Raw genomic sequence first — 19818 nt, forward strand, 5'->3', positions numbered from 1 at the left:
GTCAAGGAATGATGTCAGCAATGGCAAGGATGAGGACTTTCTCACTCTCCTTCACTGACTCTGTTGTTAGGCAGTCTCATTCTATTGCTCAAGGTATATTGCATTATCTGAGCATGATTCCTTTCACTTTAGAGAAAAAGATACATGACTAAAGAGCAAGCTGATGTCAGGATGCTTCATAAAGGGAAGTTTTGGGGTCATGGCTAGGCACAGTGTTATCCTCACATGGTCCACGTCTGCAGCCTCTACCCTCTGTTCTCACTCTAGCACTCCATTGATACTGCTCTCGCTGAGGTCCCTAATGGCCATCTAACTACCGCATATAATAGGCTTTGGGGACGTCTCCCCCAGCCACACTTCACTGAGTTGACATCTGGGGCCTCACATCTCTCTGCTTTTTTTTCCTTCTATAGCTCTGGATCTGCCTTCTGTGTTTTCTCCAAATGACTCCTCTTCTTGCATAAACTCCTTTAAAGCCACTGTTTCCCAAGATTTCATTCTCAGGAAATTGTACTCATTCTACTTCCTCTGCCTGGATGGCTTTATCTACTCTCTGGATGGCATCTGACAGCAACAAACTGAAGAAACCATATCAGACTCCGGCAGTGCCTCCCCCTGTATTTAGGACGTACACATCTCTGATTGTTTTACACCTTTCACAAAGCCACTCCAACTCTGGATGTCCCAGAGAACTTCAATGTCAACACGTGCAAACTTAATTTCTCATAGTCCTTCCGAAAATGGCTCTGCTCTTACATTCTCTTTTCACTATCTACCTAGTTGTCTAAGATAAGAGACCTGGGAGTCACTAAAGCTCCCCTCCTCTCTCCCTGTTGAACATATCATATCCTGCCAAATTTACTTCGTAAACATTTAAAAAATGCATCCTCTTTTCTCCATCCAAACCACAACTGCCCTGTTTCAGCTATTATCACCGCAGGCTCACACCAATGCAACAGCTGTTTATGTCGTGTGCCTCCACCCCGAGGCCCACCATTGCCACCAGAGTGAGGGATCTAAAACTCACTTGATCTTGTCCCTTTCTGCCTCCAGTCCTTTAATGACTTCTCTTTACAAAATCCTCATCACAACAGACAAGGCCTTTTAGATCTGATCTCCGCTTCATTTTTTCATATAATCCTCAAACTTTGGGTTTCAGCAACATGAAACAACTTGTAAGTCCCTGTACTTACAAGCGGTCTCTCTCCATCCCTGCGTTTCTTTGCAAGTGAGGTTCTGTTCTCTATAGACAGAACTGTTTTGCCTTCACTTGGGCAATTCTCACTGGTTATTGACAACTCAGCGTGAGCATCATCTTTCCAGAAAATGTTTCCTACTTCTACTAAGACCAGGGTAGTTGCCCTTTTCCAGATTCTCATTAAATATATTTAAAAAGTACTGAATACAGATGTTTTTCTTTTTCTAAATAAATACAATTCTGAGGGATAGAAATATTTAACTGTAACCCAATCAAAACATAGTAAGGAAACCAGATTTGAGGGACTTAAAACTCGAATGTATTACAAAGCCAACAGATTTCATTTTGGACCACTGATACCACTGGACAGCTATGTTAGCATATTGGTGCATTTTTTAAATTAAAAGACTATCTCACTTCACATGTGTGCATGTCCCTAGGAAAGCTATTTGATTTTTGAAAACTAGATGTTTTTCCACCTTTGTATACATTTATTTGTCATAATTTATCTTTAGTTTTCAATGCTCTCTAAATAGCAATGGTTTCTAAGTACTTCAACCTAAGTCCAACCATTTCCAAATAATGGTTTATAAAATTATTTCTGCCGTTATTTATAAATAATCTTTTTTTAATTGCAAAAAAATTAAAAGATGTTTTGGTACTAGGATAAATTTTGTTTCTTTTAAGAACCATGTCCTTTATCATTGTTATCCTTTACTATTATAAAAGAGGTGTCTTAGCAACAAATAAACTTAGCAGAAATATTCAGTGATTCATTTTGAATTTTTACATTAATTTTTTAAAAATATAAAGTGATGTCCAAGAGAATATCTTACAGATACTAAGTAATAATCATTTCAGCATTCTGTACTTTAACTCAAGTATTTAAATATTCTTACAGCAAGACTATAGAAAAGATAATTTACTTTAAAAAGCACTTTGTCATGTGTGATTTATTGCGTTTATAACATAAATATGTCAAAAGAGAATTATAAGTAAAATACAAAAGGCTCACAGTTACTCATAGTGCCTTTCACATACTGAAAAGGAAGTCCTTATATTTTCTCAAATTTTTATAATATTTTAAACAAAATACTTCAGAATTTCCATCTTACATCTTATTGAATCAAATATTAGTGAACCTTCCCTATCAGTTAATCACTGTAAATTTGAAATTAAAAAGACATTAAATGTGTAGAAGACTAAGTGATGAGAATGTCTGAGACAAATCTAGTCTTAAACTTTTTGAGCAAACAAGGTGATAGAGTAAACACCTTTTTTTCTATTTATTTATGCATTTTAAAAAAGGTATAAATCCTATCCATCTACAGAATTCCTAGATCCTCCAATTAATCCACTGTCTGTTTTGATTGCTGGGGTGTTTGTTATGTTATGAGCCAATTATAATCCCTCTCAATGAAGGGTGCCCTGGAGTGGGTGGTCAGGCAGATTAGCTGGAATTAATTTAGGGAATAATTCTAACTAAAACACACGCACTACAGAATTTTTATTTTCCTGAAAAGGCTAAAACATACATTTATAACGTTTTTTGGAAGAGTTAAATTGTCTTAAGTAGAGTGCAACACACACTATTTATAATCTGACTGTATATTAGACCAGTGGTCCCCAACCCCCGGGCCATGGATTGGTACCAGTCCGTGAGCCATTTGGTACTGGTCCGCAGAGAAAGAATAAGTAACTTACATTATTTCTGTTTTATTTATATTTAAGTCTGAACAATGTTTTATTTTTAAATAATGACTAGATTCCCTCTGTTACATCCGTCTAAGACTCATTCTTGACGCTTGTCTCGGTCACGTGATACATTATCTGTTCCACCCTAAAGGCCAGTCCGTGAAAATATTTTCTGACATTAAATGGGTCCGTGGCCCCAAAAAGGCTGGGGACCACTGTATTAGACTGTTAAATGAATTGGTAGTACAAATTTCTGGCTAAGTAACCTTCCTTTTAGAAATAAAGGAAAGAAATGTCCAATCTCACATTATTATTTAAACATGGGTTCTAAATGAAATTTTGTTCTGATCCCACAAAATGAGCCATTTGGTATCACCCATAAAATGAATTGTACAGACAAACTCTACCTATGTGTCTCCCAAACAAGACAAACCTTTGTCACCTACCCAGAGACTAAGTCTGATTTTTTTTTTCAATTAAAAATGACATATTCAGAAACACCATCGTGTTTTTTCACTTGGCAATCCAGGAGCCCTACTTCCAATTTTCATTTTATTGTTTATTTTTAATTTATTGTGTTGACATGGTTTCAAGTGTCCCACTCAATGTATCACTCCCTACCCCCCACATCGTGCCCCAATCCCATGCAAAGTCTCTTTCATTTTGTTTTAATTAATGTCTTAATTATTATTTTTTTTAAAAAACAACCATGGAATAAGTTTTTTTATTTACACTTAATGTGCTAGAGTGACATCTTAAAATTTAAAAACACATTTTCAACTGAAATTGGTGAAATTATTTCAACAGTCAACTGAAGAAAAAGAAGAAAAATTCAAATGAGATTAAGAGTAAAATGAAGTCTCTTCACCAAAAGTCACTACTAAATTGCCAAATAGTCTATTTTCCATGTTAACTTAGAATACCCTATGATAAATCAGATGAGAAAAATGCTTTCTATTCTCAATCTAATTCTCATAGAGCCTCATAGAAAACGTCAAAGGAAACATTTCTTCAAATGAAATACATATTTTTAGAATCTACTCTGACTCATAGAGGTAACATCTAAGGAGGCTATAGGATGCTCACACGTCAAACACCATTCTATGGTTATTTTAATAACACAACTATTGTATTGTAAAAGATAGTCACACGTCAATACTAACAATTAAAATCAAATTTTTACATTGTTTGACAGGTATGCTCAATTTTCAAGGTTTCATACCAACTGAGTAAATCAATAATATGGATGATTCAGAATATCAAATATTTCAAGTTATTAAAGTATCTTTTATATAAATAAATATAGTTTATCTTACATATTTTATTTATTACACATTTATTTTTAAAATATAAAATACATTTTGCAGTATATCTGCAATAATACATCTACCAAATTGCTCGTTATCTGAGTTGATACTAAAATCATGTAGTTCCCATTCTAGGACAAGCCAAGTCATTAGTCAATGAGGAAAGATACACCAAGAGTATGATAGCCAGTAGGGGAAGGGTGATCAGGAATCTCAAGTTTTACCAAGATAATGCAAATGACAGACTTTTCCATGGGGGGGAGGATGGGGTAGGAGTACGTGAAGCTATTGAATATTAAGAGCATCTTAACAAGTGTGAAGCTCAGAATTCTATGGTTAAAACACAACTGCCTTCTCTTTGGTCCACAAAATCCATGAGACCTAGTTAAGATTCCTAAGAAAGGTACTGATTGTGCAGTAGTTTTCTCACTGATGGAATGCTATTCACCTGTTGACACAACGGATAAATCCGGAGGTTACAATTTAAACCATCGACACAGGTTTGCTATTGATGATAAGGTATAGTTTTCTTTCCACTACATGGTATTTGATTTTCATGTGTAGTCACATGTTTGTCTAACCCTCCATCAAAAGGCAAAAAACAAAAACCCTGAAATTCCTTCAGAACACACATTTGACGTGTCTCATAAAATCCATGAATGTATTTGCCTTTGGTGTTACCTGCATGCAAATAACCCAACATGAAGAATGCATTACCTTTCTTCTACATGGAAAACTCTTTGAAGTAAGTGGAGTCGAATAGGAAGGCCACAATGCAACATCTGGGCACAATTGTTAAATTACTCTTAGTGTCAACTCATATTGACAACTAAAAAAAATGCAATGGATTACAGTGTGGTAAAGCAAGAAGGTATCATTAACAGTAAGTCTACCATCTCCATCCTCCCAAGTTCTTATTTTTCTGGGTCTTGTTCATGAAAATTATATAAATGCTACCTTCTGGCTCACTCCCATACTCAACACCCATACATTTCTCTCTTCAGTGTGCCTAGAGAATGGTCACACTGGGAAGCTGAGCTACGGAGAAGAAAGGTGTCCGGCTGAACCTGTCTCTCTCGGTGGCAGTAAACTCAACACTCAATAAATATGTACTGAGCATCTAATACATGCCAGGTACTCCATAGGCAAGTTATAGTCGGCCATTCAGAGAGCTGTAGAATCTAAATTTTTTCTTTTCATTTTCAAGTTTAGATCTAATGAACGTTAATCAATAATTTAGGACACGGTATATTATTAAAGTTATATCTATCTCTGAAGCCACCACCACACCTAAAAAATATACGTAAAACATTTCCATCTTTAATAAATTTGCGAATAAGTCCTTTTCCCCACATTTTATAAAAATTTACTTTCACTCCAGATAAAAATCCTACCAAGGTCTGTTCTAGTTCAAGAGATTCAATCAAAAGGAAAGGAACTGTTCTACCCTGAATTTTCAGCTATATAAATAAGTGTCAACTACCAGTACACTAAAAGGAAAAGTACAGAGTATTATTGCTGACTTTAAACCACTAAATAAAATAGGGTTGGGGTGGGGATTTAAAAGCTTTCAAAAAGGGAAAAGGCAAAACTGAAATGGAGGGAATAAGATTATGAATAGCTTCCATAAATAAAATGTAATCACACGATTTCCATTACAAGTAAGATTTATGCATTAACCTATAAATGAGAAAGCTATTCACGGTTTAGAACAATTCATTTTATTATGTCCCATCAACTTATAGCTGATATCTAAAAGAAAACCACTGAACTGGGCTTTATAAGAAATCACCATCATTTACTTTACATTTTACTAAGTTTTCATGGTAGGAGAAATAACTTGCACAACGGGAGGCATTATCTTCTTAAGGCACAGCCTAGTTTAAAATAACTCCCAAATTACAGATTTTCATCAACATTGTTCGAAATGTTTAAAAACATACAAGACCTCAATGTTAGCTTGTTACTCAATTTTGATAGCGTATTTCATATTCAGTAGCAAAACTGAAACTGGTTGAAAGAATATTCCAGCATATTATTCTCAAAGGCGCTGGCCAAGGCAACACACTAAGTCCTTTTCAACTCAAAATGCAGAAAATGCTGCAAGATTTTTTAAATGTTCAGATCCTAAAGGTATAAGAAGTAAACTTAAAAGACTGAAATAGCAAAAATCAACAAAATGAGGGTATTGAACTACTTTCATTAGCAACCTTAACCAATTTAATAATAGAACATTAGAACTAAGTAGTCTTCCTATGCAGTTATGAAGTATAACTTAATATATCAAATCATTAAGCCTGTTTTCTATTTCTATAGCTTTGAAAAGCAGCAAATCTATAGGCGTTATGATCTATAATTTTATTTATAGTTTTTTAAAATATATGCATTTGTTATAGCCATAATGACCAATGACTAGTTCCGGTGGCAAAATCTCGGCAGGAAACAGATTTAGCAATTTAAATGTTTTATAAGTTTTTGTAATTGAGGAAACTTTTCATAATCTGACATTTGTTAAAACCACTTATTAGAAATTATGCAGCACAGTAGCTGTGGAAATATGAGCTAGCTTCACAATTATAAAGTCAGCCTATGTAGCCCTTCCCTATTGTATATAGTGGCATAAACCCCACGGCGGCCTATCAGCTAACTGGCAGGCAGGGGGCTGCTCTATTCAAAGTGAGAGATACAAGCTGCAGGGCAAAAACCTGGCAGCTCCCATCTGACCCCACAATCCCCTACTGGTGACAGCTCCAAGCTCCATGGCAAATTAGGCCTTCTCATATTACAATTGGAGAAGACAGATTCCATTAGCAGTATCTGAAATTGAGTGGAGAGCTGCACTGTTATCAGACTTGACTCATAAGCACTGCTATTAATCAGAGCTATGATAGCATTTATATATTTCAAGCTATCTGCTGCCGCTGTGATATTCTGCTACAAAGGGTTGATGGGACTTAGGAAAGTGAACAATAGAGCTTTCTGGGAAAAGCAGAGTAAATCAAGAAAGTCTATGACTTCCGCACATTCTGAAGGGATTGTGGTTTACATAAATTTTCTCCCAATTGGAGATTGAGCTCTTCCTCATCTTACACATGGGATTTAGTTGTCACTCAATGGTAACAGCTGTGAAAAGGTGAAGCAGCCCACCGCTCAGAATATTGCCTTCGCTTTTAAAGCAATTAACCCATGAACAGGAGGATACCTGGTGATATCAAAGGGATTAGGCCAGGCAGTGCATTATTAACATTTCCTTGAACTAATTCTAACTCTGACTAGCTGTCAGAAAAGACTCTACAGTCTTAAAAAAGAGTTTTTGCCCTGCTTTTTTCCCTTCAAAATGAAGTACTGCTATTTGAGCCTAATATGGCCCTCTACTTATAAGAAAATGCAAATGAACCAAGCTCTTAATATGCTTAACCAGTCTGAGTCAATGCAATTTTAATACAAGTATGAGAGAAATATATGATCAATTAGCCAGGGATCAAGACAGATATTCTCCTGAATGGAAATTAATGCTCCAGTACTTTCCATTCTTCTTCAACTACAAAAACTTGGTAACTATTTGTTACTTATGCATAGTTACCTCTGAAATTAGGCAGAGCCTCACATTATTCTCAATGGCAATAATCTAAAATTCTCTTTGAGTTGGAAAATCCAAATGTCCCTTAAGCAGGAGATTCTATATTCTCTAAGGTATGGCATTTTCCTCTTCTTTATTGAGTGAAATCTTAGCGGAAGCTGTAAGAACAGCAGACTCAAGAGTTCAGAATCAACCGTTCCTTTTCCCAAAGTTTAATCAAATTAACTTTTAGCAGCAGCATAATGTTTAGAAATATAAAACTTATAAAAAATGAAATACCCCATAAATAAAATATGAGCACAAAACAACCCTCCAGAAGATATTTAAATTTTACTAAAATTGGATGTAGGGTCTTTGCAGTAAACAAACAGTTTCAATATACCTTTAATTAGTATTATTATTCATATATTCTAGATACCTGCTTGACGACAAGAGAGCTGACTTCTTACTGTACAATGTTAATGGTGTTAGAAAGTTCTTCTATGCAAGTTTCCTGAAACAGTGCCTTTTAGAAAAAATATTTGAAAAGCTGCTATTCAATGATTACTGACTTTGTCTTTCTTTAAAATATGCACTGAATTTTTATCATAAAACTAAAACAGATTTACTTTCAATTCACAAAGGTGCTCAACAAATATTGCTGAATGAATCCTTCTGTGGTCCCCCATTTGGCCCCTAATAGTTTTTAAAGGACATGCTGGCTCTCAAGCCTGTTGAGACTATATTCCTTGCAATGTAACAACCAAAATAAATGATACAAGATAGGCCCTCATCTGAGATCATAAACACTGTGAGTCTTTCCCGAGGTAAAGAATTTTTATACAATGCTATCAACTCCATCCTTTTTTAATAATACCAGAACATCTGAAATGTAAGCACACTGATGTTTAATGATGTGATTTTAGTGTTCCTTCCTGATTCAGTAGATAGGACCTAGTTCAATGTTCCATAGAAAATAAGTCTGAAATTCAAGCATGAGGTAATGCTGAGTGGTATTCATATTAATGACTTACATTAGCTGTAACTTTTTTTATTTGGTATTAATGGGATTTATAAATTTCAAGTCTGATACTTTAAAGAAATACACTATCAAACTCAAAACTCATTTACTTTAATGGCCTATAAAACTGTATTACATAGTCTTATATGCACAGATGTACTTAAGAAAATGAATACTATTTCATATAAATGAAATGTATTAGATTAAATTCCCTTAATGTAACGCATGTTTAAAAATACCCCTGAAGGGGACAATACATAAATACATACAGAAAGAACTGGCACAATCTTACTATTTTAATTCAATCAACTACAGTGACACAGATAGCTTTCCATGTGCTGTTTTACTCATATGCTTTTCTGCATCAGGGCAAAGCAAATATATGTGAGTTCTTGCCAACCATTAGAAAATACTGACAAAAAATGCAGTGTTAATGACATCTTACTGCTTTTAAAAGCAAGAGAAAGATGTAAGAAAAGGAAAAATTACACAGCGATTGGAAACAACGAATAAAGCGTTCTTTCAACCTAAGTCATGTTTACCGAAAAACTGGAGCTTTTTACATCAACACATTTCAACAGAAATTTGCTTTTGAAACACAGTCTTTGTTTAAAAGGTACAGGTCTTTATGTCCACCCCAAGAGCTAAATACAGTGAATGCTATGTGAACAATTACCTGAAAAAAACCCTAAACCTGTTAAAAGAATTAATTTACTGCACACCAGTCAGCATTAATCCCACATGTGCAGTAATGTTCTCTTAAGTGATGAGGGAAAGAAAGAATAAAACGGTTTCCTGGATCAAAACCCTTCAATATTCAACAACAAAATGGAATGATGATTTGGTGTGTAAGTGAATAAAGTAGTGAAATGTCTCCTCCACTAATTCTGATAAAGGAGTCAACCTGGAAAGGAATACATTGACTGCACGTTGGGACTGGGAAAAAGCCGTCACTGTAATGGCTGTACAGAAACTGTGTCCTGCTGTTGGGTTTATATTCACAGAAGAAAGGTTTTAAAGGTTAAGTTCAGGTCATACAACAAATGAAATTGTAACAAGCCAGCTGACATTGTATAATGTCTTCTTCCACTCAATCAATAGGCTACTGTTAGTCCTATTACCATAGAGATGGCTTGCTCTTTCCTGAAGGGTGTCTATTGTTTGACAAAACAGATTTGCCACTTGAACTAGGTTATTCCCAAAGGACGTGTACCTTGTCAATTATTTGTACTCAAAGTAATAAAGTATTTTCATATTAAAATGTATGTGAGATAATATTGTTGGAACCCTTTCTTAAAAGAAAGCAACTCTCACAAAGTACTTTATTACTAAATTAACTCAAATATCCAGTTTTGTCATATTAAGTTTTTGATTTAAAACATGTATCAGTAAGTATATAAATTTATCCCTAAAACTATATATTAAAAGAAAAGGACTACAGGCGAGTCAAGCATAATAATTAATAAAAGATATTTAAAAATATGGAAAACCCAAAGGGATATTACTATCCAAAAGTGTTTGGATTCTATCAAGATAAAATTTTTTATATATGATTTTTATAGTAGTTTTCATGCAGAACAGCATCAAAAATTAATATACTGAAAAACAGACAAGTTTTAGAAAGCAAATCCCTTTATTTGCATAAAAGCTTTTTATAGCCACACAGGATTTAAATATATATATAAGTTATAGAGATGATTTTTTTATATACAGATTTTAAACTATCTAAATACAAGTATTAATTTTCTTTAAATGTGTTTTTCTTAAATGTCTTGTGAAAATGAATAATTCACACATTCAATACAAAACAGGTTAATCTAAATTTCAGCCTAAATATTTAAAAATTAAAAAATCAGTTTTCTTATCAATAGAAATGACAGATTCTTAATTATAAAAGACTCAGAAGAAACAATTCTAATAAATATTATTCTAGTCATTTATAAAAAGAAAATATTTATAACATAACACAAATAAATCCAAGCAGAGATGCTACTTTAAACATTTCATACTTAAAAATTTGGCTATCATGGAAAACCTGTAAGACTAAACTAGAAACAAATTAAATAATATAGATAAAAATTTAGTCAATGATCAACAATTATAATATCTGAATCTGAAAGCTTTCTACAAATAGATTTAAAAGTATGAAGTCATAATTATGTTAACTTTCGCCTTACTATAAATAATTAAAAGAGAATTCAGAAAAGAATTTAGCTTAAGGGCACTATTACGACTAATGCAAATAAAAACATTTGCCTCCAAAATGACATTTGAAATTATGTCTATTCAAATTATACTATATTTACACACAAAAGTTATTTGTTTTATAACCACACCTGCGATCATTTTTTTAAAAAGTGTTTTAATTTGGTTTTCCTTTTGTAGGAAGTATAATTTGTATTTTTCACTATAGTCCTTTTAGGCATAGGTTAGACTGAGGTAAGAATGAAGGCAACAGAAACACCAAAGACAAATGAGTTTACTAACATCCTAAACTAATGACCCGTTTTTAAAAAGCAGGGTAGTCTTTCAAAATGAGAAAACCTTCCATCAGTAAAATAAGTGGGGTCTAATTTGCCTAATTTCCCTATAGCTATAATAGAACAAAGTGAAACCTTACTGAAACCACATCCCAAATTGATTTCCTTAGTTAACAGCCTCATTTCAAAAAGTATACAACATGTGCGTGTTTAAGGACAATATAATTAGCTCTGAACCTGACAGGCAGCTGCCCATCAGCAATACTGTGAGTAATTAAAGGATAGTTACCATTTATTCAAAGACAAACTTCATATTGTTGAATTAAACTGGCCCATCTGCATCTTCATAAAATGACAAACCTTATTAGTTCTGCCTAACCAGAGAACTGTGATAATGATCAGGTGACACCTTCACTCCATTGTATGAAGCAGAACTAACTGGGTAATCATTTAAGGGGACAAATGCATATGAAAGTACTATAAATTAAGAAAGTGACACCGTATGAGTAATATTGGAAAACCATTGAAACAACAAGAACAACAACAAAAAATTTTAATACATGTATTTGGGCTATAAGAAAACTACATCTCCAATTAGTCAAACTGAATTTTAACTAATCAACTACATTACCTGAAAACGGTGAAAAAAAGTAATGATGCAGCTACTGCTCCAAATAAGCCACACAGAAGATTGACTCGGTAGGCAACTGAACCAAAAGGAAACAGTACAATTGCCAGTTTGGCCACCAGAGTGAACAAAGGATAGCCAGGAGGATGGGCAACCTACGGAAAAATTCCCAACAGTTAGGTTTTCCTCTGGGAAAGGAAGGGTCACAGTGGCTTTAATTGAGAAGTAGCCCTCTCCTCGGGCAAGTATCAAGATTAAGAGCCAATGACGAACTGTTTGAATAGTGGTTTTCTATTGTAATCCTTTTGTGCCGATCCAAATAAATATTTTCCTTAGTGGATTTGGCAGCATCTATCACATGGTGTGTCACCTACAGAAGGGGTGACATATTTCATTGTCAATTCTTAAGCAGTTTGTTCTCTGGGTTCACAGTACATTAGGGTCATTTAAAAGGCTATTGAAAATAAAAAAGCAGGTTCTGAAATATCGAATTGGTGAGAGTTGAAAGACCACACTGCTGTGGGATTACCACCACGCTGACAGTCCTCAGGTCTTGCCTAAAGGGATCATGCACCATAATAAAGTTTATTAAATAATAAACTTATTAGAACTGTTAACCCGATTTATTTTATTCTCCACAGCTTATACAAAATTTGGGGTGATAATAAGCCAGCTACTGTATATATAGTAAAGGCTTTGCTTTATAATTTAGTTTAATTGGATTTAAAACTTAAAGTAAATTGTCACGTACTGTACTTATAAGTTACTAAAAACTGGGGTTTAAAAATAAATTAATCTACTTTATTCCATGCTTAATTAAACTTTCTTAATTCCTAAAACTGTTAATGAGAGCATTGATTAAACAATAAAACTAATACTTACTCCAAGCTCATGTGCGGCTGTGATCAGTTCCCCTGTGAAAAAATAATGTAAAACCAATAATTACTATTAGGAAATGACACTCCTCCAAAGTTTTCAAAATCCAAATGCTTGCATTGGGGTTTTGCATTAATTTGACTGGATAAACTGTAAATCTGCAGAGATTTAACAGCATGAATAGTCTAAGAATATTTTCTACCTTAGGTCTTATTCAACAAACTATCTTTGGTAGCTTTTAATAACTGGTCAGTAAAAATGCAGGTGAATTCTATTTTTACAAAAATGATTATTTTCCCTCCTGAATGTTGTATATACTTGCATATATGTTTTTAAAAACTCTTACAGAGCATTAGTATAATATGCTCTATTATCCTTCATGAATTTAGTACAAAACTGTCTATAAAGATGTAACCTTACAAAATGTAGAATGTGCGGACATGACGGTTCAACACTCCCAAAAGTGCGCCATACTCCCCCCTCAATCTGACATTTGAATACCTTCTCTGCATTAATTAGGCTGAATACCATAACAATTTCCAACTGTTGACTTGATCCAGGTTATTTTGGTAAGCTCCAACTACCATGACATATTTTTCAAACCATGTACATAGCCATTTATACTTCCTTGCCATTAGTAATAATTTCTAAAATTATAATGCATTAATTTAATGTTTGTTAATATTTGAAGTATCCAGAGCACAGGAACTATTTTTTACTCATTCCTGAACACTGTAGTACAGTACAATGTAAGAAATCAATATTAATTGATGATTTATGAAAGCTATTAGGGAATGTATTAATGTCCATTTTCTAGTCTTCAGAGAATGTCAATATTATTCATTTTTACTGACTACCTAGCCACAATGTAGATCAGGGGTCCCCAAACTACGGCCCGCGGGCCGCATGCGGCCCCCTGAGGCCATTTATCCGGCCCCCGCTGCACTTCCAGAAGGAGCACTTCTTTCATTGGTGGTTAGTGAGAGGAGCATAGTTCCCATTGAAATACTGGTCAGTTTGTTGATTTAAATTTACTTGTTCTTTATTTTAAATATTGGATTTGTTCCTGTTTTGTTTTTTTACTTTAAAATAAGATATGTGCAGTGTGCATAGGGATTTGTTCATAGTTTTTTTTATAGTCCGGCCCTCCAACGGTCTGAGGGACAGTGAACTGGCCCCCTGTGTAAAAAGTTTGGGGACCCCTGATGTAGATAGATCTCTATGCTCTCTGGCCTGGACTAGAGCAATAGCAATGATCAATCTTCCACTTCACATTCATATTGAAATAACTTATTAATTCTACCCCATAACCAATCCCCCAACCCCCCAAAAAGGCCCGATCATATCCCTCGTCTAAAATGTCTCAATGGCTGCTCCCTGTTTAATCAATGAGGTTTAGATTCCTCAGCATGACATGCAAGCCCTCTATGGCTTCAAGCTCCCTTTACAAGGATGATAGCCATGAAACCTACACTTACCTCCCTACAATCAGTACCCACTGTCCTCTGGAATGGTCCTCTTTTGTGCCTATCACTCATTTTCTTACCCAGTATTCTCTCCTAAATCATTCAAGGCCTAATTCAACTGCCCCTTCCCAGCTAATTCCCCCGTTGGAATCGATCACTTCCTCCTTCAGAGAACCTGTCTGAATCTATTTAGCACTTCGATTGCCTTATAGTCTAGTTAGTAATTTCATTTCTGTCTTTCCACTAAGTTAAAAATATTATCCTATTCATTTCAGGATCCTGTCAAGACATCACCACCTCTCCCTCCTCTGGCCACACACAGACTCTAATTCAAGCTCCAAACATAGAGGTTGACAGAACGGTGTATCACATTGTCATCCCTGCTACTGAGACACCCCTCTTAAGTGAATGACTGCCCACAACATGGAACCCCCATAAAGGTACCCGAAGATAGATATTGCTCACTTAAGTCAATTACTTAAGGGCATCTTTTAAGTTATCTGGAGATATTCAAGAAAACCATAGAAACCAAAGTTACTTTTTGTATCTTACATACTTTTTAAAGGAATTGTTTATGGTCTAAAAATATTTTAAATGACTCTTCCCTTTGTAACTACTTGTCAAGTATATAGTTTTACTCTAGAATAAGATAGCACTTATGTCTTCAGTCCAAAACCATTTCAATTATTTTGTTCTTAAGTTTCTGTAGGTGTGAGGAAGGAAGTACAGTGAAGTTCAAAATTTCCAGGTTACTAGTCATTGTCCTCTATTTAAAATCTATCCAGAATTAACTTTTTTTTTTTCATTTCTCTGAAGCTAGAAACGGGGAGGCAGTCAGACAGCTTCCCACATATGCCTGACCGGTATCCACCCGGCATGCCCACCAGGGGGCGATGCTCTGCCCATCTGGGGCGTTGCTCTGTTGCAACCAGAGCCATTCTAGCGCCTGAGGCAGAGGCCATGGAACCATCCTCAGCGCCCCGGCCAACTTTGCTCCAATGGAGCCTTGGCTGCGGGAGGGGAAGAGAGAGACAGAGAGGAAGGAGAGGGGGAGGGGTGGAGAAGCAGATGGGCACTTCTCCTGTGTGCCCTGGCCTGGCCCGGAATCGAACCCAGAACTCCTGCACGCCAGGCCGACGCTCTACCACTGAGCCAACCGGCCAGGGCCTCTAACTTCTTTTTATCATTAAGAAGTCTGTATGCTGTTCTTTGCTGCAGTTGTTAGTAGAAGGATAAATCTGGAATGTGACAAACTCCTATCAAATGTTGAACTAAAAGCTATAGAGAAGATGCTACTATTCACAGCCTGCAACTGTATCTTTGATAAACAGCTAATGGGAAATATTAAAGTTGAATATGATCAAGAGAAGAAGGGGAAGTGAATAGTGAAAAACAAAAATAAAAGAGCCTCCCCCAGTCCTTGCTTTTTCCCAACCTTGTACGCCGGGACTTCCTGAAATTTAAGTCCTCCTACCACCTGCAATCAGAATGAAAATTTCCTGACCATACCCCAAACTTACCTACATTTAAAAAAAAAAGAAAAAGAAAAAAGACCATCTGGCATAGGGGCCCAAGTTTCTCAGGTGATTCGGAAGTACATTCAAGTTTGAGTACTATAGCTTGTTGTAAAACTGGGACACAAATGGGTGGCAAGCTCAGTTGTTAGCAGATGCTTTACCTTTTAAAAAACAAGGTTCCGCCTGACCAGGAGGAGGCGCAGTGGACAGAGCGTTGGACTGGGATGCGGAAGACTCAGGTTTGATCGAGACCCCCAAGGTCGCTAGCTTGAACGCGGGCTCATCTGGTTTGAGCAAAAGCTCACCAGCTTGGACCCAAGGTTGCTGGCTCGAGCAAGGTTACTCGGTCTGCTGAAGGCCCACGGTCAAGGCACATGTGAGAAAGCAATCAATGAACTAAGGTGTCGCAACGAAAAACTAATGATTGATGCTTCTCATCTCTCTCCGTTCCCATCTCTCTGTCCCTTTCTATCCCTCTCTCTGACTCTGTAAAAAAAAACAATGTACCTTCATATTATACTTTTTATAGTAATTATATTGTCATATATCAAGTCTGTTAAAGACAGCATCCTAATACAAATTCATTTTCCCCAAGAATAACAAATTGAAGTGAAGGTTTGATTTCTGCCCTCTCCTCCAAGGGACTGGGAGTGCTCCTGTCCACTAATCAACTATGTGTATCAAGTAGCGCAGAACACCAGAAGGCTACACAATGTGATGGATTTATGCAGTATAGTTTAAGACTTATCAGGAAGAATGATACATGCTTTATATTGGTTTTGAGATGGGCCTGTTTATTGACAGAAAATATATTTCATAAACACAAAGTTTCAAGACCAGATTATTCAACATAAAATTATCAATGATATGATTATATACAAATTTTACCAGCAATACTTGGAAGAGTTTATTTATCATTCCCCCAAAATGAACAAAAATATAGAAGCAACCACTACTGAGAGTCAAACTAAACAAATTAGAGCACCTCAAAAAGTTTGGTAACTCCAAGTGAATAGATAAGTTTATTCTTTTGAGAAAAACCAAAAAGAGTATTAATAATGACAAGGCAACAATCATAGATTTTAAATAGTTTACACATTATTCTATATGTGAGGACAGACTTAACAATTTTGTGAAATTCTTTGACAGACAGCAGAGGTTAAGAGAGCATGTTTTAAAACAGAGGTCTCAAACTCGCGGCCCGCCGAACAATTTTGTGCGGCCCACAGACTAATCCACGAACTACAGTTTCTGGTCGGTTTTTTTTTTTTGTTTTTTTTTTTTTTTTCATTTTCTTTTGCATTTTTCTGAAGCTGGAAACAGGGAGAGACAGTCAGACAGACTCCCGCATGTGCCCGACCGGGATCCACCCGGCACGCCCACCAGGGGGCGATGCTCTGCCCATCCTGGGCGTCGCCATGTTGCGACCAGAGCCACTCTAGCGCCTGAGGCAGAGGCCACAGAGCCATCCCCAGCGCCCGGGCCATTTTTGCTCCAATGGAGCCTTGGCTGCGGGAGGGGAAGAGAGAGACAGAGAGGAAGGCGCGGCGGAGGGGTGGAGAAGCAAATGGGTGCTTCTCCTGTGTGCCCTGGCCAGGAATCGAACCCGGGTCCTCCGCACGCTAGGCCGACGCTCTACCGCTGAGCCAACCGACCAGGGCCTTCTGGTCGTTTTGTGACACTGAAAAGTGTTGCGTAACAGTTGCCTTTTGTAGACCTAGTGTGGCCCGCCGAACGGCTGTGATCTTGCTCTGCGGCCCACATGCTGAGTTGAGTTTGAGACCCCTGTTTTAAAGTCAATCTTTCTGGATTCTTCCCTTGACTGCCACTACTTTCTAGCTGGGTGACTCTGGACACAACTTAGCTGTAGTTGTGTCATCTATATAAGGAACATACTGATAGTTATTATCTTACCAGGCAGTATTTGGGAGGACTAAAATAACAACCCATGTAGAGCACTTAGAACTGTGCCTAGAACATAGTTACGTGCTCAGTAAATGTTAGTTATTATTATTCATTGCACCACCATACTTCAGGCTCAAACAACCATGGTAAGTAACTGTCAGGGGTTTTCTTTTTTGAAAGGTCAGAACCAGCCTCTGACTAATGCTCTCAACTATGAAGTTATTTCTCTCATTTAATATAAACTTTGGAAGCATGGTAACTCCATTCCCCACCACACTAATGAAACAATCCTCCTACGTGTTCAATAGGACCTGAAAGAGTACAGGCCATGAACATCAAGGACCCTCAGATGTGGGAGGCAGCCTCGAAGAAGACTCCTAATGATCCCCAACCGCCGGCTGTCTCACTGTATAATCCTTCCCCCCACGAGTGTGGCCTGGATCTACTAACTTCCAGGACTGAAATAGGGCAGTGGTATATCACTTCCAAGATTAGGTGACCAGCTGACCAAGGGGCCACCTCTCCTGACAGAAGTTAGCTCACCCAAACCCACTTGGCAAAGAACTGGAGTGGGCTGAGAAGTGCATCCTCCCCAAAGGGGGAGGTCTGCAGCCCCAGCCTCCACCACACAGCAGCCCTGTCCTGAGAAAGAGCACCCAGCTAACCTGCACCTCGGTTCCCGATCCACAGAAAACAGAACAAACGTCCCTTGTTTTAAGCAACCTAAGTTGGGAGTTATCTTGTTACACAGCAAGAAATAACTAGTGCCCGCAGCCTCTTCAATCTATAGACTCACTTTCTAAAGTGAGGGTACCGACAAAATGGCCATTCTTAATTATTATTCGATGATCACTCAAATTGGCAGCAAAACAGAGGCTGGACCTTGTTTCTCAGACCAAATATAGAGAAAGAATTCGTGTGATTTAAATGGCCCACGGGTCATGATTTTCTTTTTAATAGAAGTAACTTGTTTCAAGGCGCAGCCTAGCTTCCACTATTTTAAGGATTCCCCCCCCTCCTCCCCCAAATATTCTGCAAAGCTGGTTCCTTCTCAATATTCACGAGAACACCACCTCTTCGGAGGCGTTTCTGACTAGCCATTCAGAAGGAGCCACTGGCCGGCCAGGCTCAACCACATCTCCCTCCTGCTGTCCGCGCTAACTGACCACCCCTGAACGCGCAGCCGCTGACCCGGCAGTTCGTGCATCTGCTCGAGCGGCACTGGAATCCTCTCCGGGACACTCGCTCACCCCTACTGTTAACTCCTTTGTCTGGAACACAGCAAGAACTCACTAAATAATCGACTTGGGACTGAGAAGGAATGGAAAGCAAAACTCAGGCCCAGAAAAATGATCTGGGGATGTACCGAGGTCTGTGCGTCCTGTCGGGCGAAACGAACAGCCCCGTCTCAAAAGCCTGACACCTGGAGATCAGAGTTGGTTCTGGGACGCAAAACCCTCGGCACCGGCGCGTGGCCGGAGGGCGCGAGCCGACCCGCCCCAGGGAGCAGAGTGTGGACCCGCGGAGAGAGGCAGGAGGCCCGGCCCTGAGAGTACTTTACCCGAGTCTCCCCCCGGCACCGAGGGGGGCAGCGTGAGGGTGAACACGGCGGCCACAGCGGCGAACACGGCGACACCGCCGCACAGGCCCCCGGGGCTCCGCGGCCCCACCCGGGCTGCCCGCCCCGGGGCCGGGCCCCTGCCGTCGCTATGCAGACCCATGGACCAGTGGGGACCCAGGAAGGAGGACCCCCGCAGGCCCCAGGAGTCCAGGCACCACGGAGCTTCGCGGGCGGCGTGAAAAGCGTGCAGTCTGCGGGACGGGCGTGACTTCCGGGTTGGTGCTCCGCAGGCCGGACTGCACCTCTCTGCACCGGGACGGGGGGGTGCATAAAAATGTCAGGCCTCGCAAGAACCGAGCCCTGGAAGTGTTTTTCACGTGTTGGGGTTTAAAGAATTATAATATTCTTCTAAAATGTTCATGCTGGAAAACGTTTTCGCTTAAGAAGGCAAGCATGGGCATGTGGCTGCCATCTCCATGGCCGGTTCCCCCCATTCTCACTGATTTGGTAGGGTCTAACAGAGACTGACGCTGGGTGGGAAACCGTGAGTGAGAAATAGCTCCTTCTGCCCCCTGTGGTGTGGGGTGAAACGACACGTGAGGACC

General features: G+C 38.1%; 1 protein-coding gene across 2 annotated transcripts in view; it reads right to left on the reverse strand.

The window, feature by feature from the left end:
- The window catches only part of TMEM260 (transmembrane protein 260), a 66721-nt gene extending 47221 nt beyond the window's left edge, over positions 1 to 19500 (reverse strand). The window contains exons 1-3 of one of the 2 annotated variants that reach the window (XM_066341901.1): positions 19214 to 19500; positions 12771 to 12802; positions 11892 to 12043 (exon numbers count right to left, since the gene is read on the reverse strand). In XM_066341901.1, the coding sequence (XP_066197998.1) occupies positions 11892 to 12043; positions 12771 to 12802; positions 19214 to 19373 (344 nt within the window). In that variant the 5' untranslated portion in view covers positions 19374 to 19500. The remainder of the gene's footprint in view (positions 1 to 11891; positions 12044 to 12770; positions 12803 to 19213) is intronic. The other variant, XM_066341902.1, reaches the window with a different exon arrangement.
- Between the last annotated feature and the right edge of the window lie 318 nt (positions 19501 to 19818).

The sequence above is a fragment of the Saccopteryx leptura genome, chromosome 6 (assembly GCF_036850995.1).
Source record: "Saccopteryx leptura isolate mSacLep1 chromosome 6, mSacLep1_pri_phased_curated, whole genome shotgun sequence".
NCBI classification, from domain to species: domain Eukaryota; kingdom Metazoa; phylum Chordata; class Mammalia; order Chiroptera; family Emballonuridae; genus Saccopteryx; species Saccopteryx leptura.